Consider the following 27,816-nt stretch of genomic DNA (forward strand, 5'->3'; position numbering starts at 1 on the left):
AGCGAGCAAACTGCATGCGAAATGAGGTATTTTTAAATGAGCTTCGGAAAATTCTCATTAACTTGTAGCAGCAGAAAAACTGAAATTGAAGTAACATCTCAATCTGACTCGAATGTCTCGCTTTCAATTAGGCAACTAACCAAGTGCTGTTTATCCTCACAGTATGCCCTAGATAAATTGCCTTGTGCCCAGTGGAGGAAAAAAAGAAGTCGTAACATCCTCATCATCATGATTGTCATCGTCATCAGCGAAGCATGATAATGATAACAATAACAAACAAGCGCAGCGACAACTCTGGCCCGCAAAGTGGGGTTTCTTGGGAGGCAAGTGGATGGTTGGGTGGTTGGGTGGATGGGTGGATGGTGTGATATAAAGATTGTTGCCATATTGCTATCATTTGCACACAATCAGCGTCAACGTCAACGGGATGCGAAATGAGTGAAAAAAGGCAAAGCGGGGCTGAGGTCAAAGGGCAACGGGCTGGTGGGTGGGTTGGTGGGTGGGTAATGTATGCAAAAGGCTGAAAGAACCTCCCAAGAAGCACCCAACCACCCAACCACCCAACCATCCAACCTGCCAGCAATCCGCCTCGAAAGGAAGTGAGACCAGTCGACAGGATGAGTCGAGGATGAGGCGGAGATTGCTCGTCGTTCGCCTGCGTTGCCTACGTTTGCGACCAAATTGCAGATAAAGTATAAATAAATTTAAATAAAATCAAATTTCCCAGAAGCAAATACACGAGGGGTATACAAGGCCTTCAAGTGGCGTTCGCATCTCCATGTGGCTGACAAGGGAGGCAAATTTCCATTTGGTGGCCAAAAGGAATTGACTGGCAATAAAATCATTAGTAGACGAGTGAGCGGAATAGCAAACGAGTGAGCTTCAAATTTACACATTAGGTGTGGTTTATTAAACTGAAAGGTAGCTAAAAGGTTATTTAACTTTATACTAAGATGGCTAACAATGTTTTGAATTTTTTTTAAGGTTTTTAAGTCAGCTAACAATGTTTTCAATCTTTTTTAAACTAAGCTAACAATGTTTTGCATTTTTTTAAGGTTTTTAAGCTAGCAAACAATGTTTTGAAGTTCTTTTATGTTCTTGAAGTTGACTAACAGTGTGTTTAATCTTTTATAAACTAAGCTTACAATGTTTTGAATTTATTATTTTAAATTTTTTTTTTTTTAAGTTAGCTAACAATGTTTTGCATTTTTTTAAAGGTTTTTCAGTTAGCTAACAATGTTTTGAAGTTCTTTTTAGTTCTTGAAGTTGGCTAACAGTGTTTTTAATATTTTTTAAACTGAGCTTACAATGTTTTGAATTTATTTTTTTTGTTTGTCAAGTTAGCTAACAATGTTTTGCATTTTTGTAAGGATTTTAAGTTAGCTAACAATGTTTTGCATTTATGGCACTTGCACTCCTCGCAGTGCCAACAGAGGCAATTTCCAGTGCTGTTTGCTCCTTTGGCCCACATTTAACCACAAATTTAACGCGTTCTGTAACCGCGACCTTGACTGTCGGTCTACCAAACCCCACCACCAACCACCCCACCACCAACCACCCACCCAGCACTTTTGTCCAACATTTGCCTATAATTGCCTATTAGTTTTCATTTGTTGATTTGCTTTTGCCCGCACGTGAACTTCTAGGTTCCACTTCTGATTTTCGGTTTCGTTTTAGTTTGGTTCTCGATTCTCGGTTTCTGGTATTGATTTGGTACAACATATGTGTGTACATACTCGCATATACAAGTCCATAGGTCCATAATGGTCACAATGTTGCCATCCGATCAATGAGGGTTAATGGTCTGGCCTCCAAGTGGGGGTCAGAGTTCATTGGGGAAATGGTTCCGATAACTTGGGCCACACAAATATGAATTACTTAAATATACATATATTCATTTGAAGTGTTTGCATTTAATTGAACACATTTTCAAGATTCTTTCGCATTCGCATTCCCTTCTGCTCTCATTATTTAATGCCAACTCTTTGGCTGCTTTTGGCCTAAAGGCCAGAGGGCAGTGGCCAAATTGAAGCATTAGCATTTGGATGGTGCGGCATTTTGTTTTATGTCGTCTTTGCCCCATTTTTGCTTGCAAAACCATACATTTCGATTTCTTCATGTCGGCCATTCTGAATTATTTTGGTTTTGTTGTTTTGCCAGTTCGTTCAACTTGGCGACGACAGCGCCACAAATATTTCACATATTTTTTGGGGCGCATTGTTAAGGGTTCATTCTTAGCCCCCCCTTTCCCACTCACTCTCTGCCACATTAATTTGCCGCGAAAATGCGAATGGTGAAAGTGCATGGCTGGGAAATCGCAATCAAGTGCGGCATCATTATTCATATGCCGGCAATCTGCAGCGTGGCAAATTGGCTGGCTGAAGATGAAAGTGAGCTGCCAAAAATCACGAAAAATATTTATATATCACGGCTGGCAAAAGTACACAGATAGCACATACACCGAGAGAAACGAGAGACGCTGTTACGATTTAACTGCTTAAGATTTTATATTTTACTATACAATTACTTGCAATCAATATTGATCTAACGTATATTGGTAATTAAGAATTAATTTTTAATTTGATTATTAATTATTTTTGCTCAGTGGAGCAGAGTGGCAAATAAGCGAGAAAATCGGACAAGGCCTCGAAGAGCTTCCCTTGGCACCAGCGCTTTTCCCGCCCCCTCCCCCCTCAGAATTTTTCCACCCCCTTCTCCTCCTCAAGTACTTGCACATTTCTCATTTCTGTTTGCTTTTGTCTGTTTTTGCTGCACTTTTTTCGTATTTTTGCTTATTTTGGTAGATGGCTTTTGTTATGTGTTAGTTGGCAACTGATTAATTGACCACCCCTCGCCCACTGTGCCACACCCCTGCCGACCCTGCCCCCGATTTTGTTTCAGATCGAGAGTTATAACATTCTGCGTTCAATATTCGTGCAACTATTTAATTCGCTAAAAATAGTAGGAAAAAATAACGAGCGGCGTTGAAAACTATGCCGCCACTAATTGGCATGGGGAAAAGTGAAAAACCGAAAAACGGAAAATAAGAAATTTGGAAAATTGGAAAATATGCCAAGTGGCAAGTGGCAAAATTTTTGCGGTGGCCATCGCAGCACGTTTGCCATTAAAAGTGCACTTTTTTTTTTTCTGATTTAACCTGTTGGTTTTTCTTGTTGGCAAATGAATAATCGCACTAATTCCGGCACTTAATTGCTGCTTTTTTATTTGGGTTTCGCTTAAAGTGCTGCGATTTATCACTGCTTGTGTGGCAACACAATAAACACTTGACTAATTAATATGAATCAAACAATCGATAATAAAGTAGACAACATTTTTTTTCAGTTTGATTTTGATTTCGAATTTTATTCAGGACTTTAGGGCTTACGAGCTATCACAATATTTGCTATCAAAATTATTCAAAATGTCTTATTATTATTTATACCTTGACCAAACGCTCGCGACGCTGGGCAAAGTGGAAGCCGCCATAGTAATCCTCCAGGTCGCGAAGATCCCGCTGCAGCTGGGCATCCAGCTTGGCCTGCACCGCCTTCTGCCGGGCGGATGGGCGGCGCACGGGGGCGTGGCTGCGCAAGCTGAGGCGGCGGCGGAGTTTCTGGCCACCGCCCGCCAAATCGTAGAGCGGCGAATCCGGCGAACTGGCGTCCTCCATCGAACTGGCCACCAGGCAGCGCTTGGCATCCGTGTGGGAGGGAAAGCCAGGGGGCGTGGTCTGTCCAGTCATGGCCTCGCTGATGTCATGGAGACGCGGCGGCGACTGCTTCCTGGCCAGGTGCTCGAAGCTGCACTTCCACTGGGCATAGCGGCGATCGGCCAGGCTGCAGGACTTCTTGGTGGGCGTCAGTAGAGTGCCGCTGGATCCGAAGGACGAGCAGCGGGGCATGGGTCGCAGTAGTTGCTTGGAGCGCTTACTCAGTCGCTTTTGTTTCCTCGCCGAGATGCTCAGCTTGCGGAGCACCAGTCGCTGGATATTGCTGATGAAGTTGGGCAGGGATGCCGCCGTGCAGAAGATGCCAGGATTGCCGGGACTGGTTGTGTCCTCCACACTGTTTACCTGCTCAGCGGAATGTGTGCTGCCCATCTTGAGTTTTTGTGAGATATTTTGGTATATAGTATAGTAGCTTCACTGTACGGTGAACGATGTTAGCGGTGTAACTGTTGTTGGACAACTGATGCTGATTGCCACCGAGCAGCGGGCATATATACCCTAGTACTTGGCTCCAGGTATATAGATATGCTCCAGGTACACACCCTAATAGGGATCAGGTCTTATTCGCTAACCGGCACCTAAACTGCGACCTAAGCTGCGACCCAAACTGCGACCCAAACTGCGAGCTAACCTGCGACCTTCATAAAGTCCTAACCCTGCTAACCCATAACCCCTAACCCTGACCATAATCCCCTTGTTGTGCATCGTTTTATGAGGCAACATTTGGCCACGATTTCGGGGTTTTGCAAGATTCGCGATTCCGTTTTATTGCCCCTGCAATCCTTGCACGTGCAAGTTAGCTTGGGTTAACTTGAGACTCATCCTTAACCTTAACCTCATCCTGGTCGAGCAGGCAACGGGCATTTAATGGCCTGTCATTTGCTGTCGCCTGCTGCTCGCTGGCCAGGATATCCAACATCCTCATCCTCGAGACATAATTGCCCGCTGTAAGGAGCTGCTGCACTTTCTGGACGAGAAGTGGCCATGGAGCAGTGGAGAAGCTAGTGGTGGTGCTGCTGGTGGAACAGCCACTTAAGACTTGGCTGTCTGCGCAGGAGGAAATTCTTAATGAATTGCAGCAGAGCCATAAAGGGAGCACAGTGCACAGAGAAAAATAACAGGCAGCTAATTATACAACTTGCCTGAATGTGTGAGTGATGTTCTTAAACCAATTTCAGAGTGTAAAGCTTTTATATACATAATATTAAGGCAAATTTCAAGGTATCAACAAATACTGCAAATTTGGTTACAACATAGAGCTGACCTATGATTTCTCCCGGTGCATTTGAGCCAGGGGCGTGGCAGATGGGCGGCAGCGTAGGTGATGGCAAAGGGTCGAGGTTCGAGGGCCATGGTTAAGCATCCCAGCAGAATGCTCGCTTTGTGTGTCAATCAGCCTTTGCATGTCGACAGTGCCTTCGTCAATTCTCCCCCCTTTTTGTTCAAGTGTATATACATATGTGTGTGTGTGTGTGTGTGTAGGTGAGTGTGTGTCTGGTGTGTGTGTGTGTGTGTGCCTGTGTATAAGTAATTGCGTGGGCGAGGACATAAGCGGCTTTGCCTTCATTATAAGTGGACATATGTACCGCGTGCTCTGCAGAAAGCCAGTCGGCGAAAATAATTAAGCCCAATTATAATGCACAGCTACACTGCAAGAAAAGCACACTGCTGATATCAATTGATTGATGTTGTTACGGGGCCGAACAAGGGATTGCACTTAATATTTTCTTGCTGTGCACAAAATCGCCTTTGTAATCGCCGCGCACCCTTGTATTTCCCATTAATTAGGTTTATTGGGGAAACCCCCAAGTTGCAAGGCCCTGAATTTCCACTGAGCTGCCGCTTATTTTGCAGCATCGATGCAACCTCTAATTGTATTCAAATTGAAACGGAAAATACCTTCTCTTGTTCGCTGTTTTTCTCTGGAAAATACGAGGCCAAATGGAGAAAGGTCAATGTTGGGGGGAAATGGTGAATGGAAAATGGGGAATGGAAAATGGGGAATGGAAAATGGGGAATGGAAAATGGAGAATGGAAAATGGAGAATGCGGCTTGTGGCCAGTAGTGTCTATTTTCCGCTTTTCGGAGGAACAAAGAGCGCTGCAAACAAAACACTGAAAATTCATTGCAAATTCCCGCTAGTAGTTTAAATAGAATTGGCTGTTTTTTTTGCAGCCAAAATAAACGAATTTGAATATGCTCTACCTTTATTTTTACAACTCGACTTCTATGTATTTTGAATGTGCTGCAACTTATTTCAAAATTGCTTTAAGTTCAATAATATTTTATTGCATTTAGAATTTTTAGAGTAAAGCAGAGCATATCCAAGTTGTTGTAGCACTAAAAAAAAACTGAATTTATTTCAGAGCATTTCATTGTCAACTGCAGTCGAAATGGAAATCCATGGGGGTTTCAGGTGGACTGAAATTTGCGGCTTGTGGAGTGCCAAGTGCCCAGGACAGGATTCAGCTTTCCAGAGGAGCATTCGATGCCTCTGGCGCTACAGAAAATGCAATTTATTTGCAGTCATTTGTTAAGTGTCAAATAAAAATGGGAAACGAATTACAACTGCAACACACACACACATTACATTTGTTTATTTTTATATTTTTGAGTAACTGCCACCACAGTCCATTTAATTGCACATTTTGCGGCGTGCAATTAATTAATGTCCTTCGCGCAAATTACATATTTTTAAATATATTATTGATTCGCCATTTTCGGTGTCAATGTCAAAGGCCAGTGACAAATTCAATTTGCATTTTTCAATCAAACCCGCCAGCGGAGTAATCCCCTTTTTTTTGGATTTCCATTGCTCACGCAATTCAATTGATTTCAATTCATTTCAATTCCTACCTGGCTGCACTTGGAAATCGCTTTTACGACCTGACCACCAAAAAAACAACAAAAATGTCAGCAAACAATATGAGTAAATGGAAAAAAATGGCATAAAAAAACCCTTTTCTATTTAAACCCTTCGAGGGCATAAAAATGCATCTGGGAATATTTCGCTAACCCTTTCTATTTTCCCATGTTCCCCGCATGCAAATCAGCCGTTTTTCCAAAGGACAATGGCAGTGTGTGTCCTGCAACAACATTTTGCTGTGTGTCACGCACTGAGGTGTCATCGAATTCCCGCAGGGATAGCAAAGAATATACAACATAGGGTTGGGCCAAATGGAAAATGGAATGGAAAATGGCAATAAAGGTTGGTCCCCAAGCTGACACAGCGAATTTGGCCAAAGTTTGCCACTCGAAATTGAGATAAAGCGGCGCGAATCAAAGTTCAACTCGCTTCAGGTGTTCAACTTTTTTGGGTCTTTATCTATCGCAAAAGGGCAGCCATTGTATATATATATTTAGTAATTAAACTAGTAATACATCCTTAGAATTAGTTGTCTTTAACCGTTTAGTGATGCATTTGCCCATTCAAATGGGTGTCCACAACGAAGCTCCTCATCTGGCCACAAAATCAATCTTATTCGATCATTCAGAGCGCTGGGTGGATTACAAAGTTTACACAAGGCAAGTGTAGGCCAAAGTTAATAACACTTATACACTCAATCACACACACACACACATACGATAGACACCATCAACCAGTTAACTTGGTCGGCTGTAATTTAGTGGGCCGCAGAAAACCCATTTGGGATGACCACAAATCTCAGTCGAGCGCAGCGCGAAAGAGCAGGATAAAAATGTATAGAGTCAAAAGGATAAGGATAAGGATAGGGATAAGGATATGGGCAAGGACATGGTGCGTGAGGGTTAAGGACAAATCAGGCATCAATAGCAATCAATCAATTTGCGGGCCAACAAACAAATTGACCAAAAAAAAAAGCGAGAAAAAAAAGATTGCGAGCCAAACAAACACAGTCACTGATAAAAGTTAACAGCATCTAATGTGATTTTGACACACTCCCCACATGAAAATGGTGGTGGACACTGTTTTGACATTCTTTTGTTTACAATTTTTGCGTTGGCCCCCCAATTTCCACCCAAACTCATCAGTTATTACAGCAGAAGATACCCTGTAGTTAAGCGAAAATGCTTTAGTACTTAAATAGATTGGATGCATGTACTGCGGAGGTCATAGTTTTTTTTAGATGAACTTCTTGAAATGGATTTTCATTTGTTTGCACTATAGCATCATTTTACAATGCTGATAAGTGGAATGCCATCAATCTTTTAATGGGTAACTTGGTGGTCACCCAAATTGTAAACATAATTGAGTTTGTTTAAGCGCCAAAATGTAAGGGAAACGAGAAATGTATTTTGTTGCTTGTTTTACTTGGCTTTCAATTTCGATGGTGGCAACTCGGCTGCCAGCTTCAATCAAGGCAACTATCCATCAGTGAACGATGGCCATGTCCATGCCCCCAATTTCCCCAATCTCCCAAGTTCCTCACTTGGAGTTTTGATGCTGACAGTGGCACGCATCAAATTCCCTGCTCCAGTTCCCGAACCTTCGCTGATTTTCCTTACACAACATACACACACACACACACATGGTGGAAAATCAATAAAAAATAAAGAAAAGGAAAGCTTGGTTTCGTAGGTCGAATTTGAACTTACTCTGAGATAAGTCCTTAAAATGAATGTCCTGCATTTTGGTTGCCTCTTAAAAGTAGGCAATGAAATTGTGCACATCCTTCCGCTGAACAAAACGCGTTCATTTTTATGCTGCATACTTTTGGGTGTTGCTCCCTAATGAAGCATCTTAAATCTTGAGTTGATGAAGACATCGTTTTGTTATAAGTTAAATGTGCTTAAACTATGATGGATCTATTTTTTGGAAGCCCAGAAAACTTATTATACTTTTTTTAATAATAATAATTTTTATTTATTAAGGCATACGGGGAAAACTTGGAGCCCCTTTGTGTTTCTTATACTAAATACCAAAGTCATAACACTTTGCGCCCCTTTTGGGTACTTTTCACATGTCGCTGGCATCGAAATTATAATACCCCGTGATAAAGTGTATGCTGTGAGCCTGAAAACCGGAGCTCCGAATGTGACACACTCACCGAGTTGGACGGTCCATAAATTCATCAGCGTCGCTAAATGGCTTAAATGTGGCTTAGATGGTCACAGCTGTTTTTGGTGGCTAGCTGGCTGGCTGGCTGGTTGGCTGTCTGGCATTAAAACCGCAAGATGTCCTAATCCCGCCGATGGATTTACAAGGACTTAACCACGCCCACCGCCCACTGCCCACTCTCCATCTTCCCCTCCTCCGCGGCATCTCTAATCTGGCCACTTGATCCCTACACACACATATGTACATACGACTATAGTAAGTATATGCCGTAGACCAAAGAGCAACGATTTTTAGGACTATCTATGTATGTACGAGTATATATCCGTATATATATATATGTATATCCGCGCAGATCCGCGGTAATCTTCGGCCAGATTTCACACCGCAGAGCACGCGACTTGCCGGGATGAGAGGTTGGTTAAGGGGCCGCCGATTAGGCAAATCTTGGGAGGATTTCAATTCCATGGATTCAATGGATTGAATGGATTCAATGGACTAAAGCAGACTAGTGACACGCAACGCGAGCAATCCTCAATTGTGGCCAGTTTGTAATTAGAGCGGCTTCGGATGGCCGATTCTCGGTGGCTTACCTATGTAAAAGGGCCTTAAGATCACAAATCTGGGCCAACGGATCGAGCAGCATTGTGGTCCTTTCACAGGACCAAAAACCACTTCAGTTTCAGCATCGCGCCTTTTGTTTTTTTTTTTTTTGCCACGGACCACTTTGCTTTGTCCGCCACTCGAGGCTCAAGTGCCGCGTTGGAGTCAGCCAAACACTTGCGGCTGTCAAACGGCAGCAAAGTCCCTTGGCTTCCTCGGCACCTCCTTCACATCCTTGCCATCCTTGCACAGGACACACACAAATGGCTGAAATGCATACATTTTCACTGATAAGATGCAAAATGCATGAGGAGCTTCCAGAGATTCAGTTTAATATCTAGCTATAATAACCTAAACTTCTTTGTTAAGATAATAGTTTTTAACAAATTGCCACTTTATGTATTCAAAAGAAAATAATAACCTAGACTTCTTTGTTAAGTTGTTAAATAATAGTGTTTAACAAATTGCCACTTTATGTACTTAAAAGAAAACTCCCAAATATGGCTGATTGAAGTAGCAGCCTAAAGTTTTACTGGGAAAACTTTGTGTACCAATATTGACGTGTTTTCCTTCTGCGCCAGTCCATAGTGGCTCTTCAATTATGTATACGCCTGGTCCGGCCCTGAATAGTTTGAATTAACCCGGATAGCCGGATATCCGGATACTTGGATATTTTGCTGGCATGCCAACAGTTTGACACTTTAAAGTTTTTGCCCCCCGGAGTTGGAGAAGTTCAGGGGAGGGGGGGGATTCCTCAGGAATTTTGCCAGGTTCCAGGGTCAATGTCAGCTTAAATATTTCATGGACTTGGCCAGGACAAAGGTTAAGTCACAATGGCTACGATTTAATGGGTGGCAAAAGGTGTGCACCAGTGACTGCCAAATGCTGACTGGTGGCATAGAGTAGTACATATTCTGATCAGGACTTTCGAAATATTAATCCAATCATGGAATGTCATACATCGTTGAAATCGTAATTAAATTTAGAATCGAACTGTGTTCAAAAATGGAAATTGAATTAAAAAAAATTTGTTTTCCAATTTTTGACCATGATTTTTGAATGTTTGTCAAAAAACGCGTTTCTGCGACTATAAATATCAGTATTTTGATCAAAACTTTCGAAATATTAATCCAATCATGGAATGTCATACCTCGTTGAGTTCGTAATTAAATTTAGAATCGAACTGTGTTCAAAAATGGAAGTTGTATTTTTAAAAATTTATTTTTCAATTTTTGACCATGATTTTTGAATGTTTGTCGAAAATCGTATTTGTGCGGCTATAACTATCAGTATTTTGATCAGAACTTTCAAAATATTAGTCCGAATATGGAATGGCATACCTCGTTAAGTTCGTAATTAAATTTAGAATCGAAATGTGTTAAAAAATGGAAATTGTATTTTTAAAAATTTATTTTTCAACTTTTGACCATGATTTTTGAATTTTTGTCGAAAATCGTGTTTCTGCGACTATAAAAATCAGTATTTTGATCAGAACTTGCGAAATATTGGTCCAATCATGGAATATTATACCTCGTTGAGTTCGTAATTAAATTTAGAATCGAACTGTGTCCAAAAATGAAAGTTGAATTTTAAAAAATTATTTTTTCAATTTTTGACTAAGATTTTTGAATGTTTGTGTATGTATTTAGCCATTGCATATTTTCATTTAACATACTTATTGCCTTTTGTTGAGTCATTTACTTATGATAGTCTCGCTTCAGAGAATTCATAGCAGGGCAAGAATATAATACATTATTTCAATTTTCCACACTAAAGAACGGCGCTCTCATCTTTATTTGATTTCTTTGCAGTTTCCCGGCGCATAAATTCCCTATAAAATATCGCCATTTACTATTTATTATTCCGCCAGATGGGCGGAGCACCAGAAATCCAGAAATGGGCAAGGGAACAGCCTCTGGGGCAAGGTTCTGTTTCATTTTTTTTTTTTTTTTTTGGCTTCACTTGTTCTTTATGGCAGCCAGCAGGCGAAGAGGAAAAACTTAATAATTCTACATCATTTTTATGTGCAGCTCATGAAAGTCATGAAAGACGGCGCAAAAGTTGCTGCATTAAATCAAGAAAATTCCGACACTTCAACGCGACTTTAATTTCGATTCGCGCAACCTGCAGAGCTTTTCCCCATTTTCCCACTCATGTGTGTGAGAATGAGTAAGTGAGTGAGTGAGTGATTGAAGAAGTGTTGCAATAATCAACGTGGCACTTTTATTGGCCCACACCCCTTTCACCTTGCAATTAGGTGCAACACCAGTGTGTATACCCCTCTCTTTCCACTGCCCCATATGCCCCCTCTCTCTCCCTCTTTGTCGACGCGTAAAATTATTTAGTGCACAGTGGTCGAAGTCATGGATTGATTGAATGATTGACTGATTGACTAATTGAGTGATTGACTGATTGCTGCAACAATTGAGCGTCCGCACCAATTATGGCAACTCACCGATGGCGAAGCCAACTACTTGGGTAACTTGGGTAGACAGCAGTCCGTCTCTCTCACGCGCCACTTTGCACATTGCTGCCGTCTCTTTCCAGTGTCAAGGGGCCAAAGGAGCGGGAAAAATGTCAGGAAAATGCGAGGAGCTCAGGTGCGGCGAGCGGAGAGGGGCACTTAAGTGGGCAGCCAGACACTTGACAAGCCACTAAAATCGATACTGCCCACCAATACCCTGTAAACCGGGCTGGGTAGTCGCATTCGCAGCATGTGTTTGGCTACAAGAAATTAACCCAGAAATGTCAATTTAGCGCTTTAATTACGGGCACTTTCAATTGAAATAGATTTCGCATTCGTTGGCATTTATAATTGAACCATGGCAAACATTCCGCACTAAATAAAATAATATATATATATATATATATACATATATATAAATAAGCAAAAAATATTCACAAAGCCGCATTTTGTAATCCATATTCGCTTATAATTTTCCATTTCAATTTAGATTGGCTTTAGTTTAGATTGCTACATTGGGCTGTACTAATTAATGCACATTTATCCGCGTAATTACGCGCAGCAGGCTGCTAATTCTTTCCATCGATTTGAATATGAAATGAGCCCCCAAAACTCCGGATTTTCGCCATTCTGCGGTTTGTGGCGGCTCTTAAATTTTCAATTTATGATAAGCCCAATTAAAACATTTTGTGGCCGGCAATCAGTTAATGGGCTGGGATGAAACACAAGTCTTGGGTTAAGAAATATAACTTATATCCATCATTTTATAAATCAAAATGAAACTGTGTGCTGATTTGTGGTATCAAAATATCTGTAATTTACGCTTTTGCTCTCTTTGCTCTTTGGGCAAAATTGTTTAAACAATATAGAACTTGGAGTTGATTGGACCCATGACCTTTGACCCGCATCTAATTAGTTTGATTGAAAAGTCAATAGCTTGTAGATTGATTGTAAAATATATTTGCGAGTATAATTTGATTATCCAACAATGTACACATCGTTGATTGTCCTGTCCTTACATCTACGTTGTATATGATATACAGTCGAAAAAAAAAGTAGTGCATTTTTGTAAAATCATATCAGCCGAATTGCCATTGCTGGGCAATGCAATCGTACAAATTTTTGCCCAACTGTTTGACAGCTGGCACACCTGTTGCCAGTCCTCGCCGGGTATCAGGATTACGTCCAATCGCCAAACCACTCCGAACCAGGCGGAGATTGGTGCGATTGGATGGGTCGTCGTCGTTCTCCGCTCTTCGCTCACAGATCTGTGGATATGGTGTGCGTGTGCCCGGCCAGCAGTTGGTAGGTGGTGTACAGTGGCTCCTCCAGTGGTTCCCTCTCGAAATCCACCTTGAACCGCTTGGCCGCGCTCTCCATCTCCTCCAGATCGCTGTAGCCGGGAAAGCTGGTCGGGCAAAAGTGACCGGCAATGGCCTCCGGTATGTGGGTGACATTGTGCAGCATGTGAGCCGGCGTGGATTGCAGATAGTTCCTCCACTTCTGATACGATGAGGCGGGCATGTGGGCATTGTCCCGTCGCTGGCATATCGGCGATGAGGTCTTGGGCATTATGCGCTGCGCCTGCTGCATCATGTACATCTCCCACTCCAGATTGCCCGCCATTTGAGCGGATTGTGTGGATTGTGTGGTGGCGTCTCGGGATGACGCACTCATGTCCTGCGTGCGCATAAGCACTCCCTCCTCTTCCTCCTCATCCTCCTGCTCATCCTCATCCTTCTGGTGACCCTTTCGTGGCGACGAATTGGCACTGCTGCAGGTGTAGTAGCCGCAGGATCTGTCCAGTTGCGGCTGTTCGGCAAAGTCATCGCAAATGGGCTGGCTGGAGCGGCTCCAGATGCTGCGACTGGATGATGAGGAGCTGCTATTGCCACTGCTGCCCACTCCGCTGCTGTTGCGACTGCTGTACAAACGCTTCTGGGAGCGACGTGCCGCTCCTCCGGCTGCCAGATAGATGCTGCTGTTGAGGCTGCTCAGCTCCTTGAGCTTCAGATTGCTCGCACAACAACCCATTTGAATGGAAAATAGTGAATATTGGACTTAAACTCAACTGAGATGTTGCTCGCTTGACAATTCCTTGTCGACTGCTCTGCATGGCCATAAACCGGCGAACTTTTATACGTCCAGCAGGTAGAGTTGTTCAGCGGGAGGACAGCATGGAGTTCCTGGAATTGCCCGTACTGCATGCGGCTACCTGATTAGTTTTTCAGATATTTTGCTGGCCTAATCCGCGAACGGGATTTCATGAAAATACGCGATCATTTATGGCCCGGCAATTTGGCCAAAAACACGACGATCGAGAGAGAGATATAAAGAGAGAAAGTACCTGCGTCGAAACGACCTTGATTCGCGCACTTTCGATCTGGCCAACGAGTTAAGGTTGTGTTGTCGTAATGCAAACTCTTACTATTCCGTATCTGCGTACCTTTCTATTTGAGTTATTTTCCTTGGCCATAACCCTTTTCGGTTTTATCAGCCTTTTTATTGGTGGCTAACTATGAGTTATGGCTGCAGATATGTTGCGACCATGATGTCAGTCATTTTGGTCGGTGTCCTTGGGCCATTGTGTTGGCCGGATTCTTGGTCCTTGGTCCTTGGTCCTTGGCATGGCCAATTGTTGTGTAAACGCCGTGGCGCAGTCCTCGGAACGCCGTTGACGCCGGCCACAAGTCTCGAATCAGCGGGTCAGGATGGCAGGATGTCCTGGGACAGGACCTTTTCCCAACCGAATCAAAAACCTAAAACCAATAACGTCGTAACCTCGATTATACCACGCAGCTGCACCGACTACGATCTATTTCGGCAGAAAACTCCTCAATGGAACGGCTCTCCCATTCTTGGACTCTACATATACTGAACTCAAGGACAAGAGAAATCGAATTTGGCATCTGGATGTAAATGAAAATCAACATGGGCAAAATGGAGAATGAAAGTATTTCGCACTTCAATGAAGCGTTTCTGAAGCAATCATGAATGACGATTGCCATTCGAATTGGAGCTTAACTAAGATTTCATTTATATAGAGGCCTCCCAAAAAGGTTCTCAAATAAACAAGCTACTTTAGCGTGTTCTTAACCTTCCTTTACTATTTCTTACTATTCATAAACTAGAATGAATAGCAATAATTGCACTCAAGGCATCAACTTATTGTATTTGTGTTAACTACAGAGATTTGTTTTTAATATAATATACAATTAAAGACATTTAATGCTGCTTTCTTATGTTTGTGATATTTGTGTAAATTTGAACCCATCTAAATGCTCGTTTCCCCTTAAGACGCTGAACACGTGGAATCTGCAACTGAGATACCCTATCTGATAGCTCGTGCCCCTATGTTGTATCCTTATGGCCTTATATCCTTATGTCCTTGCAACGGAATGCAACTGCAGTGGCACGTGATAATCGCTGCCTCCTTTGGGGTCCGCATACCCATGTTACTTTCAACAACCTCCGGGTTCTCGGGTTTCGGTTTTTAAGGGGAAACAAACTTGGCTTTTGTTTCTGACCAACTGACCAAGTGACCAAATGAGCAACTGACCAAGTGAGCAACTGAACAACTGGCCAACCTCAGGCCTCATTTGACTATCGCACATTTGGTGTTTGCTGTTTTGGTTTCTTGTTGCATTTTCACACGCAATCGCTGAAATTCCCGCATTTTTCGGCTGGGAAAACGCTCGGCGGAATTTCCACGCCTTTCCCTTATTTTCCTTAACGGAGTTTCCCGCTCTCCATGTCTGTCCATGGCTTCCACTCGCACCGCTTGTTTAGCGAATGTGATCCGTATCCCTGCATCGAAATATGCATTTGCATTCACAACCATATTCACATTCGCATTCCCATCCGCATTCGCATCCGCACTAGCATCCGCACTCGATTCCGCACTAGCATCCGCACTTGGCAGTCACGTAATTCGGGTATTTGTTCGCTGCACGTGACGGTTCTCCATTTTGGGAGGTCTCCATGTTCCATGCGAGAGCGGAAACGGAAGTCGAAGAGCTGCAAGTGACCCCCAGCATACAGTGAGCGAAAAAATGATATAAAATGAGGAAAAATATAAATATTTCATACTATTTCATACATATTTCATACATATCTCATACATATTTCATACATATCTCATACATATTTCATACATATTTCATACTATTTCATACATATTTCATACTATTTCATACATATTTCATACTATTTCATACATATTTCATACTATTTCGTACATATTTCATACTATTTCATACAAATTTCATACTATTTTATACATATTCATACTATTTCATACAAATTTCATACTATTTCATACTATTTTATACATATTTCATACTATTTCATACATATTTCATACTATTTCATACATATTTTATCTGTTTCATACATATTTCATACTATTTCATATATATTTCATACTATTTCATACATATTTCATACTATTTCATACAAATTTCATACTATTTCATGTAACATACACTATAAAATTAACATAGACTCTCTCTGCTTGAAGTCACTTCTATTTACCAACTAAATTCCAAATAAGGCCACACTTTTGTCTCAGTGTGTGGCATGTGACTTGCCCTTAGCTTCGACTCAGTGGAGCTTGTGAAAATGGCAGCTGTGGAGTTGCTAGTAGTGCCAGGAAGCAGCTGGAGGAGCAAGGAGTTGCTGAAGGATATTTGAACCTCGATTGATACAGAGTAACTCGAAATGGGAAAAAGGCACGTATGGGAAATGACCCTTGGCAACTTAGCTAAGTAAGATGCAAAACTAACTTGCGACTTCCTCATTGCTTTTGCATGTGTAGTCAACTCAAGTGCCAACTTTCATTTCTCGTGATGTATTTTCTTTGGACAAAGTATCTGCCTTTAAATGAAATTATAGACTGCCTTGAAATAGACTTTCTTTCAGCACCTCCTTGAGGCAAACGTATGTAAAACTTTAGAGCTTTTTGCCCAAATCTTTTCCAACTGCTTTGGCATTACATTCGAGTCCCGAGGACTTAACCCATCCAATAAAGTGCATCAATCGTGCATGCAGCGTGCGCAGTTTATTTGCTTCAAAGGAGCAATCGTATCGAGGATGGGATTCCAAGCATTTGGACAAAATCGCAAGTTTGTTGCTAATAGCAAAGGCAAAAGGGCCAAGGCAATCCATGTCCTGTCGTCCTGTCGTCCACAGTCCCCAGACCCCAAAGTGCAGCTCCATTGAAATCTAGTTCGACTGAATCCAGTTGACTTGCCAACTGACTGGATGCACAGGATTCCGCACGAAGCCCCAAGGAAATGTCCACGAAATTGAAATGCCATTGGCTCACACATTTCGAGAGGGTCGAACCAAAAAAAAGAAGGAAAATAACATGGAACAAAGTTAAAGTTTAATCAAGTGCTTTTCCATTTGCTGCTTTATCCACTGCAACAGCAGTTTTCCATTCAACTCATACCGATGCTCAACATCATGGTCCATTTAATTGGCAGTGAAAGTGCTTCAAGGATCCACTTCATTGTTCAGCAGTTCAGCGACGTACCTGTTGCTATAAAATGCAATGTGGCCCCGATTTTTTCCAGCGTACTCGACGCTGTTGAATGCAACGCTTTTGGCACAAGTGCAAGCCAAGCAATTGTCTTGGAAACCGACGCGTATATTTTTTATTGAGCCAGCTGGGCAAAAAGACAAAAAGAAGAAAAAACGAGAAAAACAGCGAAGGATGAGGATCAGGACAATGGCAAGGACATGACCGTTTGCAGGACGCTCGCGGTCGCAGGACATCTGTGATGAGGAGCATCAATGCAATTTCCGTTTCTTTTTTTGTTTCTAGCAAACAGCTAAAAAGAAAAACACAACAAATCATGAACGGTTGGTGGGAGGGAGGGAGGGAGGTAGGCAGGAAAATTGGGAGGAAAGTGCTGGAATGTGAAAGTGGAAATGCGAATGCGAATGGAGGCCGCATTTTGTTTACGAAACGCATTTTCCGTGTATCGGAGGCAACTCCTTGGCCATGGCCATAAAACCATAAACCGTACCGCGTGCTGAGGTCCAGATCGGTCAGGTAGCTAGCACTAAGTTATAGATACAGATACAGATGCAGATACAGCTACAGATGCAGATACATATACAGATACAGCTACAGATGCAGATACAAATACAGATAGAGATACAGCTACAGATGCAGATACATATACAGATACAGATATATAGCTCGATGATGATGATGATTCGAGCAGCGCACTTGTTGATGCCGCCTGACGACAGGGTCAAGTTAGGTCGCTTGGTACCAAAAAATAAGCTGGGCGCTCGGAAAGGCCCACCGATGTGGCAGCGTCCTGTGTCCTGGTTGGTATTTCCGCATCCTGTTTGGGAATTTCGCGACGCACTGAGCCGGGGGAAATACGGTGAAGAGATCGCACTGCACTCATCCACATCCATCGCAACACCACATCCACATGTGTGCCGCAAATGGGCGAGGCTACTTAGGCTCTAATTTCGACAATCACCGATCTCACCTGATGCCAACCAGCCCAGCTGGGGTATCCTGGATTTGCCCAGGATAATTTAGCCCAAGGACCAGACCAGGTGCTCGCTCGCTCGCTTGCGAGTCCTTGACCACGCGAAAGTCGACAAGTTCAGAAAGTCGGCGGTGCAGGTGAATTGTACAAGTGAAAATGTACAGTACCACAACTCAAAGCCATAGTTCACTTACTTGTAGTCACTGTACTTACTTGTAGTTACAAACTGAAATCTTTGCCATTTCAAAGGCATAGTTACAAACTGAAATCTTTGCCATTTCAAAGGCATAGTTACAAACTGAAATCTTTGCATTTCAAAGGCCATCAGGAACTTAAATCTCTTTTTTTTTAATAACATATGTACTATATATTCATGTTCAATTTGAAAGGCATATTTTCCTTATTCTTATCCCCAACTCATAAAGTTTAAAGCAACTGCAAAAACTCTGTATGTAACCACACTCAGCAAAATGATATAGTGCGTTTTATGGGGTCGCAAGTGTTCGTTAGCTGTAAGACTCTCCACTAAAGCATCACTTAAGTACAGTTGTGCTCGAATGGCCAAATGCTTCTCTGACCAGGAGAGTGTTTCCAACAATTAGGCATTCCCCATTTATCTGCCACGCCCCCTCCTTTTAGCCCCTCGTTTTACGATGGCCACTTTACGTGCCCATCGCAGTTTTGCTTTATTCTTCGGTTTTTGGCCAGCTTTAAAGTGATTTTGGCGGCAAAGGAAGAAGGACACTCCATTACACTACGAAATCCTGGCCAGTTTGCTCCTGAAATTAGTTCTACATTGTTTCCTCAACGCGGTTCCCTTTTGTGGCATGCAACATATTTTTTTTTTTTATTACAAATAGCAATGAAAAACGTATTATTATTGCTAAAAATGTTATAGCTATTGTCTGATTAAGTACTATTATACAGAAAAGGATTCACTGAATGTCCTGCAAGTTGCAAGCCCATTCCTGGTGAATTGTTTCAACGTGAGCTTGGAAAATGTCCCTGCATGCGTCACATTCAGTTGAGTTTTGTGGCATATTGGTAAGCGGCTTTGGCTGCCACACCTCCTTCTACACTGACGCCCCTTTGATTTCCTTTGATTTGCCGAGAACTGGGGAAAATCGGTAAAAGCGGTAAAAACGGAAAATCGTTGAATGGGAAAATCGGAAACACGGTAACTTTCGGTGGCGTAGGGTCGTCATCTTGTGTCGCCCGTAATCGTAGAAAATCAATAGCAATCCCCCATTTGTAATTGTGTGCTTGTGTGTGTTATCAACTGTCGTCCTGCGTCATCATAGCCCCCCGTTTCTCGCCGTGCATCCCAGCCATTGTGTCTCTGTCTCTGTCTCTGTGTTTTCTTATGAATTATTGAATGGCTTACGGAGTTTTTCTCCCCATCATGTTTATTTACATTTGTAATCCCGGCTTCGCTTCCGTTTTTCTTGCGCCGCTTTTCACAAAGTTTGTGTGCGAAACTTTGGCTGTCCTGGTTGCGTTTTGCATGTGGAAAAGTCTACGAGCTACCTACCAAATACAAACGAGTTTCATTTAATTTTCCTCGCAATATTTACGTTTTACTTAACACACAGATCAAATGCGCCTTCAAAGGCTGGTCTATAGAATTAAACCCATTTTTCTGTCTGGCTTAAATACATATATATGTATGTACATATATGCAAATGATGTTTTTCTTTGTCTCGGTGGGTTTCATATTTAATTTGGCTGCAGACACATTGCTCATTTGCAACTAAAACCCCACTGAGTGGCGAGTGGTGAGTCACAAATTGCGCAAAAAATGCTCTTGTTAATTGCCGGCTGAGTGCCTTCGTTCGTCCTTTTTTTTCACATCCTTGATCCTTGTCCCTTGGCTACTGATTATTAAAATTGCATTGCTCCGTTGTCGTTTTTCTGGCTTGTTTGTTTGCTCTAATGAGCATTTAATGGCCAATTCCAAACTGCTAACACACTGAGGAAAAGCGAAAGAAAATCGAGAGAGAGAGTGTGAGGAGCATCGGTGAAACTGAGAGGAAGAAAAATTCAGATTGGGCTTACCTGCAGCGATTTTCCCTTCCGGTATTGCACTTCACCCTTTTCCCTAATTTGATTTTTATTACACTTTTCCCAGTTCATCACAATGTCCGTTGTTTTTTTTCCTTTCCTCCCTTTTGCGTCTCGCTTTTCATTCATAAATTACGGGGAAATTTGGCAGAAGATAGTAAGGTGGAAAATCCCCTCCCTTTATGGCACATCCTTGCACATCCTTTGTACCTATTCCTGTGGGAATTGCGTATAGTTTGCGCATGTTAATTAGCTCATTTCGTGCATGGATTTGGGCCGAACACATGTAATTAAGCAAATTAGGCAAATGAAGCAACTAAATAAATAGTTCATGGGTGGACCAGCTCCTGGCTGCCAGGAGCGGAGGTGGTTGCTCCAAGGGAATTGGCCTTAAACACTTTCAAGGTCATTTGCCATTGCCCTGAATTCTTAGATACACTGGCAAATAATGTGGTAACTGCTTGGGAAGTTATTACACTCTCAATGAATTTCATGCAGCTTGCAAAGAGAAATTTCTTTCTTTTGGTAGAAAACTTCCTTGTACTGGCAACTCATGTAATAATTATCTTTGAAAGCCCAACTATGGAGCATATTTTCCCACGTGTCATTAGCACTTTGACGAGGATTTCGAGTGGTGTTTGCGGCTCCCACCTGTTCGCCATCCAGGTGATGGTCTCTGCGGTTCTTGTGGTCCATGGTCCATGTGGTTTTTGGGCTGCTTCTGGCTTTCATTTCGAGCCCAGGCTTCACTTGAGGCATTTATCATTTGGGAAAGCCGAGAACACACGCATCCACTTCAAGGTCTTTAGCATCCAGTTCACTGTTTCCACTGTTGTACGCCAACTTGTAAGGCAGCAAATAACTAGTGAAAGTTGGGATGTGGATGGGAAACTATAGACCTCCTAACCCCACCCACATTTGCATATGCTGCCGAGTGCCGAGAAATGCAGTCGCAGCACTTTACTCAAACTTTCACCGACGTCAGCGTCTGGGCAAACTTTCCATCCTTGACACCACTCACCATCCACTCGACCCCCCTCCCCCCCAAACCCCCGAACCACGCCCCCTGCTGCCCATGGGGATAGGCAATCAACTGGGGATAAGCATGGCCATATACGATCCTTTAAGTGCTGCACAATTGCATTATGGAGGGAATGGTGAAGTGCACGACTTGGCATAATTCTCTGGCCATCAAATCAGTTTGCACAGTGTTTATTGCATTTTCTTTGCCGTTGCTGGTTGTATGTCCGCATAATATTTTCCCAGTTGCCACTTGCCACAAGCTCAAGTTGAGCTTATCAAGTTTCTTCGTTTGCAAAGATTTGTGCTTTCAAGTTTGCGAATGGCGAAATCTGTCCAAATGGGAATACTTTTATGGCTCTATTAACGATAATTGAATTAAATCCAAAAAGTTTTGTCATTTATGGGCACCATTTGCTTTCCAATTGCAGTTGTGCGTCTGGAGGTTTTCGCCGAAGAGTTAACCACAGCAGCGGCTCTTTCAGAAGGTGAGTGCACCACTTTCGATACGGATTTAATGAATAGCTATTGAATCCCCACAGAATGGGGCTCCGGCTGGCGGGGCACCAATTTCCTCGTGGAGGTCGAGCAAACGGCGCCCATTTCGCCGCCATCCTCGTCATCGGCGTCCTCGAATGGCAGCGAGGATTATTTGGGCGAGCTGGGCAGCCAGGAGGTGGACGATGGGTTCACAACAGGTGCCACAACAGGAGCCGCCAATGCCACCACCACCACCACAGCGGAAACAGGTGCGTCTCACTCATTCACCTTGCCACCTTGCCACCTTACCACCTTACCACCTTACCACCTTACCACCTTACCACCTTACCACCTTACCACCTTACCACCTTACCACCTTACCACCTTACCACCTTGCCACCTTGGCCACTTAAAGCACTTGATTGGACGAGAAGCATTTTTATGCATTAAAATTTAAAGCCCACTCCACATGCGCTCATATGTACATATATTCAACGCAATAAAAAGTTGCATTAAAGTTGCATTAAAGTTGTATTAAAGTTGTATTAAAGTTGTATTAAAGTTGTATTAAAGTTGTATTTTGAAAGTTTTATTTGAAAGTTTGAGCAGCAAAAACCAACGCCAAACTTTAATTAACCAAACTTTGATTGAAAAAATAGTTTGGTTTTGCTACCACGTATTTTTTTTGGCTATCCAGCAATTTGGAGTATTGTATCCTGGCTTCACCGTCATGTGTTATTAGCTAATATGTTTATAGGAGAATCCCAATTTGGTTGCAACCAATTTCAAATGAGCATAGATTAGGCGCGACTTAGAGGTGTTTCCAGTTGCGGCATAATCATTTTCGCAGGATATGCGACACATGCCACGGATTTATTTTCCGCTCGCAAATGTTGCATTTTTCACGGCACTCATGGCGCAACTTCAAACACCTGGAAACAAATCCCCGTTGCTGGATTTAGCCAGACTAAAAACGCCGATTTGGTTGCTTAATAAATCCGAGTGTCAGTCGCAATCCGTTTGTTTATCGCGGAGATTTCACGTCGACGATAATTGAATTCGAGCCCGACTCTTGAGTTATGTACGTGTTACGTGTGCGGTACGTGCGACCAGTTTGCAATCCCCACAAATCCATAATATTTATGGCGAACATTCTGCTTACTTTCAAAGGTATACGAATCAACAAATATACAAATCAGCTAATATACAAATCAACAAATATACAAATCAACAAATATACAAATCAGCAAATGTACAAATCAACAAATATACAAATCAGCAAATATACAAATCAACAAATATACTTTGTATATATACAAATACAAATATATACAAATCTACAAATAAACAATAAGCAATATATGTATGTGCTCTTTTGCAGGACCCAAGATCATCGTGCGCACCGAGGAGGTACTGATTGTGGGCCTGGTCCTGGTGCTCTGGGTGGGCGCCATCATGCTCTTCTTCAACCGTTGGGGCAAGATCCGCATGCTGGAGCCGTATCAGCCGAAGTTCCAGCAGCAGCATCGCAGCTCCTGTCCGCTGGTCGATTTGGATGCAGTTACCACGCACCAGGTGTGTTTCAATGCAACTAAGCTTGGATTTATTCAAAGTGTGCATTGTAGTTTGAGGCCAAAGTAACGCCTTGAGCTCACTTTAAATGCATCTGAAACTTTAGCGCATTAAATGCATTTCATTTGGGACACATCTCTCTTGCAGCGCTCCTCCGTGTCGCGCATGTCGATGGGCATGGTGCACAATCTCAATATGCCGACGTGCCAATTTGCGGCCTATAATCCCAACATTTATGCCAAGGGTATGTACGTCATTTGCTTGCCTTTCATTTGGCACCCATCGCCACCCACCAACCACCCACAAACCAACCAAGTTGAATGCAATTAAAATCGAACATCCATCCATTGAGTATCCGAGTATCCGCCACTTGTGCTGCATACTTTTGTGCGTCGCACAGTGGTTCGAAATGCGTGCAATTTGTAGAGATTTTGGATAGAAATCTGATAGAAATCTGATAGAAATCTGATAGAAATCTGATAGAAATCTGATAGAAATCTGATAGAAATCTGATAGAAATCTGATAGAAATCTGATAGAAATCTGATAGAAATCTGATAGAAAAAAGATAGAAATCTGATAGCAATCTGATAGAAATCTAATAGAAATCTAATAGAAATCTCATAAAAATCTGATAGAAATCTAATAGAAATCTGATAGAAATCTGATAGAAATCTGAAAGAAATCTGATAGAAATCTGATAGAAATCTGATAGAAATTCAAGGATAAATTACAGAGAATTTTAAACAACTATAAGAGTGTTTTATATATGCAGGAAATCAGCAGCATTTTAAAGTTATTCCCCTGCCCTTTCGACTTAAGTCACGACATTAGTCACTAATTTGTACTGTAGCAATGCTCAAGTGCGCCGCTTGGTCGCAGTTTAGTTAAATGAACTGGTTAACATCCCCAATCCCCTCCCTTCCCCAGCTATAATCCATCCAGCGAAGTCGCTGCGAATCGAAATACTTATGCTTAATGTGGCGCGTTCGTTAATGGCAACGCCCCTCGAGGGCCACGCCCCCACTAGCACTAGTAAATACAGCATTTAGTTGTAGTCACTTTCCCGCCCTCTTATCTTGATCCTGGCACTTCTTTTTTTTTCTCCTTTTTTTTGCGTTTTTAATGAGTTGCCAGACAATTAAGTTGCGCGTTGGGCGAAGGCAGCGGAGCGTATGTGAAAGCAAATAACAATACAATTTTAATGCCGCTGCTGGTTGGGGATTCTTTTTGAGCTCCACCATCGAGATCCACAACCGCAATTGCTCCACATTCACACATCTACAGCCACGTATCCTGCAGAGCTGAGCAATTAAATCTCGTGGAAATGCAGGAAGGACACGGACAGGAGCACAAGCGGCCCATGATAAGGATACGCACATAAAACATGCCAGATAAAAGTGGAAAATAAGCACACAAAGAAATTTCATTACTCACGTTTATTACTGAAAGTTGATTACTGAAAGTTGATTACTGAACGTTGATTAATGAAAAATGCCTTGGAAATATTGCATAGTGCTGCAATCGAGTATAAAGATCGTGCATTTCTCAGCAGAAGTTTGAATTTATTTCACTTAACTTGCAAATGTACTTGTAAATTGTTTGCGGTGCATGAAAATGGCTGATAATGTGGGCAAATCGCTGAGTTGAGACCTCGATGTCGTGGCGGAAAGTCTATTAAGTTGAGGCGGGACGAGGTGGGTGGGGAAAGGGGAATCCCCCCAATCGCAGAGGGCAAAAAGTAAAGGGCATTGGGGAAAAAATATGACGAATAAAACACTTGTTTTCTGGCAAAGAAGTAAAAGGGTATACTATATGCGTTGAAAAGTATGTAACATGCAGAAGAAAGCCTTTCCGAACATATAATGTATATCAGATCAGATCTTGATCAGAATCAATAGCCAAGTCGAACTGTTTGTCCGTCCGTTTGACTGTCCGTATAAACGTAGAGATCTCGGGAACTATAAAAGCTAGGAAGTTCCGATTAACTTACTTTTTTAAGAACTTAGAACTCGGTGTGCGTGGTGCTGTAAACATATGTGAGGAGTTTATTTAGTTGCTTAAAGCAACAGGAGCAAGACACTAATTGATCCATTATTCCATGTCCTTGCAGGTTACGCCTCGCATGTCTCGGCGTCGCGTCCCCGCCAGAATTCGGTGTTTGTGGGTGCCAGTACCAGTCACTATCTGATGCCGAGGCCGCCGAGGAAGACCAGATCGGCGATGGACCTGCACTCGATGGTGCTGGACGAGAGTGCCGAACAGGTGTAGGATGCCGAGTTGCCGGATGGCGAGTCCTGTGCCCAAGGATCCTTGTGCTAAGCGTGTGCTAAGTCAGTCTGTGAGGTTTTCTTTTACATACTTGTATATTGGGGTGCCTACAATCGAGAGAGAGAGAGAGTTCGGTGTGATTAGTTCGCTGGAATAGCACTGTCCAATACTTGCAACTCTATATATAGTCATAGTACTTGCCACACACAACTAAACTCTATTCCATTTCCATTTCCCAACTATCTCTGTCGCACACACCTTCATTTCTGTGCTGGCACAGAGTCAATTTGAGTCAATTTTTTTTCGGACCACTTAACACCTAAATTATCGAAATAAAAAATTAAGAAAATATATGTAGATGTATCTATCTTAGCGTATTCTATTCTATTCTATTCTATTCTATTCTATTTTATCCCGTGTTACTCAACGTAGTCTGTCAGCTAATCCCCGATTTTCCTAGCGTGTTTCTCCAACTTGAATTCAAATTATTGGCTAACAGAGCAAATTGTTAAAGTAATAAACATAAACATAAGCCCAAAACATATGTATACATACATACACGTTAAGTAAATAAATGTATAACTGCGAAACTGTTTAGTTCGTAAGCCCAAAGCTCAAAAATGGATCAGCATACAACTGCAAACTTGACCAAAAACAAAGTACCCGTGTTAATATCTTTTCCCAGCACCTCTGTATTGCACCTTAAAATGTATCGTAACTTAAGACAATTTCGACCAAGAAAAACCGGAAAAGTAAGCAGATAGCGAAGAAAACTGATGCAAGGAAATATATAGAGAGGGGAAACAAAGGAACAACTAACTAACTAACGAAAGCTTTAAATTCCTTGGGTCTCCTGGGGAGCTGCTAAACCAAGAACCCATCCAGATCGAAGTAAACTAAAGGAAAAAAACCAAAAACCAAAGCTGCGAATTATATGTAAGGCCTAAGCTAAACTACTACCAAAAAGTCTAGTGGAAAATATGCGGATCAATGTACACTTTACCAAAACTAAAGCATTACGTACCATTATCAGTTTTAACTATAACTCAACTCACAGACCGTTTTTCCTCACGAATCTGAAAAGTAAACGCATACATACATACATTGTTGAATATTAATGTTTAATTAACTTGTTTACAATACGAGTATTTACAAGGGCCTGAGCAAAACCAATTATATATATACACTCGTGTAATATATCAAAAACTAAACTATGTATACATTAAATATATAGACACATGTATGTGTTAAACCAAAGAACAATTATATACATACATTTTGATGAATTCGATTAAAAATTATATTTGAAACAAAGTCGAATTTCTATTGGCTGCCCACGAATATATTATATATATATTAACCACTAGTTTAAGCCATTCAATGCGACTAATTCCCATGAAAATGGAGACGAAACTCGACGGGCAGATGTCCTTGTTAATGCGTTGGCTTAAGTGTTTATGGTATGTTATGGCATGGTATGGAGTATATGGGCGTGCAATAAAGTATAAAGCTATTTTCCTTCGACTCCCAATAATCCATAAACGGGCAACATTTCACAGATGTCGTCCTGTCGACTTGGCGGTTCGATTCGATTCGATTCCAGCAAGGGCTCTTGGCCATAAACACATTTGACAAGGCGGCCAATACCAAGCGCGTAAATGGCAAAGGGGGCGTGGCAATGGGGCCAATAAACGGAAGCCATTCAATGTCTGGCCATCTCGGCCATCGCGGCCATCGCGGCCATCGGGTTCAAGTACAGCTATTTATGATGGCTCAGAGCTGTGCTTTTAGCCATTTGACGTGACGGCCACTCTTGGCCAAAGTGAAAGCATTATTTAACGGAAAGCAAAAAGCAAGGCAAATGCACTGAAACGCTTGAATCTGCATGGAGCAGCAAAAGAGCACTTTATTTTAATTCAAGTCTAGCAAATTATTGGCTTGGCCATGTTTTATGTGGTCCATTTTTGGCAACACTCTCTGGAACTTTGAGTGCAGCCGCATAGAGGGGGGAAAAGAGGGAAAGGGGGAAAAGGGGGAAGAGGGGAGAAGAGGGGAGAAGAGGGGAAAGG

At 42.2% G+C, this 27,816-nt stretch overlaps 3 protein-coding genes across 4 annotated transcripts in view; 1 reads left to right on the forward strand and 2 right to left on the reverse strand.

The window, feature by feature from the left end:
* The window catches only part of LOC120455622, a 45,705-nt gene extending 18,687 nt beyond the window's left edge, over window positions 1–27,018 (forward strand). For both annotated transcript variants that reach the window (XM_039642005.1, XM_039642004.1), the window contains exons 2-6: window positions 21,857–21,913; window positions 21,968–22,174; window positions 23,287–23,480; window positions 23,625–23,721; window positions 25,590–27,018. In XM_039642005.1, coding sequence (XP_039497939.1) covers window positions 21,857–21,913; window positions 21,968–22,174; window positions 23,287–23,480; window positions 23,625–23,721; window positions 25,590–25,747 — 713 coding nt within the window. In that variant the 3' untranslated portion in view covers window positions 25,748–27,018. The remainder of the gene's footprint in view (window positions 1–21,856; window positions 21,914–21,967; window positions 22,175–23,286; window positions 23,481–23,624; window positions 23,722–25,589) is intronic.
* LOC120455624 (protein nullo) lies at window positions 3,360–4,928 on the reverse strand. Its single transcript, XM_039642007.2, has one exon. The coding sequence runs from the start codon at window positions 4,097–4,099 to the stop codon at window positions 3,437–3,439; it is 663 nt and encodes a 220-aa protein (XP_039497941.1). The 5' UTR covers window positions 4,100–4,928; the 3' UTR covers window positions 3,360–3,436.
* On the reverse strand, window positions 12,775–13,935 carry LOC120455623. Its single transcript, XM_039642006.1, has one exon. The coding sequence runs from the start codon at window positions 13,861–13,863 to the stop codon at window positions 13,090–13,092; it is 774 nt and encodes a 257-aa protein (XP_039497940.1). The 5' UTR covers window positions 13,864–13,935; the 3' UTR covers window positions 12,775–13,089.
* Window positions 27,019–27,816: the final 798 nt, after the last annotated feature.

The sequence above is a fragment of the Drosophila santomea genome, chromosome X (assembly GCF_016746245.2).
Source record: "Drosophila santomea strain STO CAGO 1482 chromosome X, Prin_Dsan_1.1, whole genome shotgun sequence".
Lineage (NCBI taxonomy): Eukaryota > Metazoa > Arthropoda > Insecta > Diptera > Drosophilidae > Drosophila > Drosophila santomea.

Excerpts from the sequence above, each read along its gene's own strand:
- LOC120455624 (XM_039642007.2), bottom strand. The coding sequence starts at position 4,099 with ATGGGCAGCACACATTCCGCTGAGCAGGTAAACAGTGTGGAGGACACA.
- LOC120455623 (XM_039642006.1), bottom strand. The coding sequence starts at position 13,863 with ATGGGTTGTTGTGCGAGCAATCTGAAGCTCAAGGAGCTGAGCAGCCTC.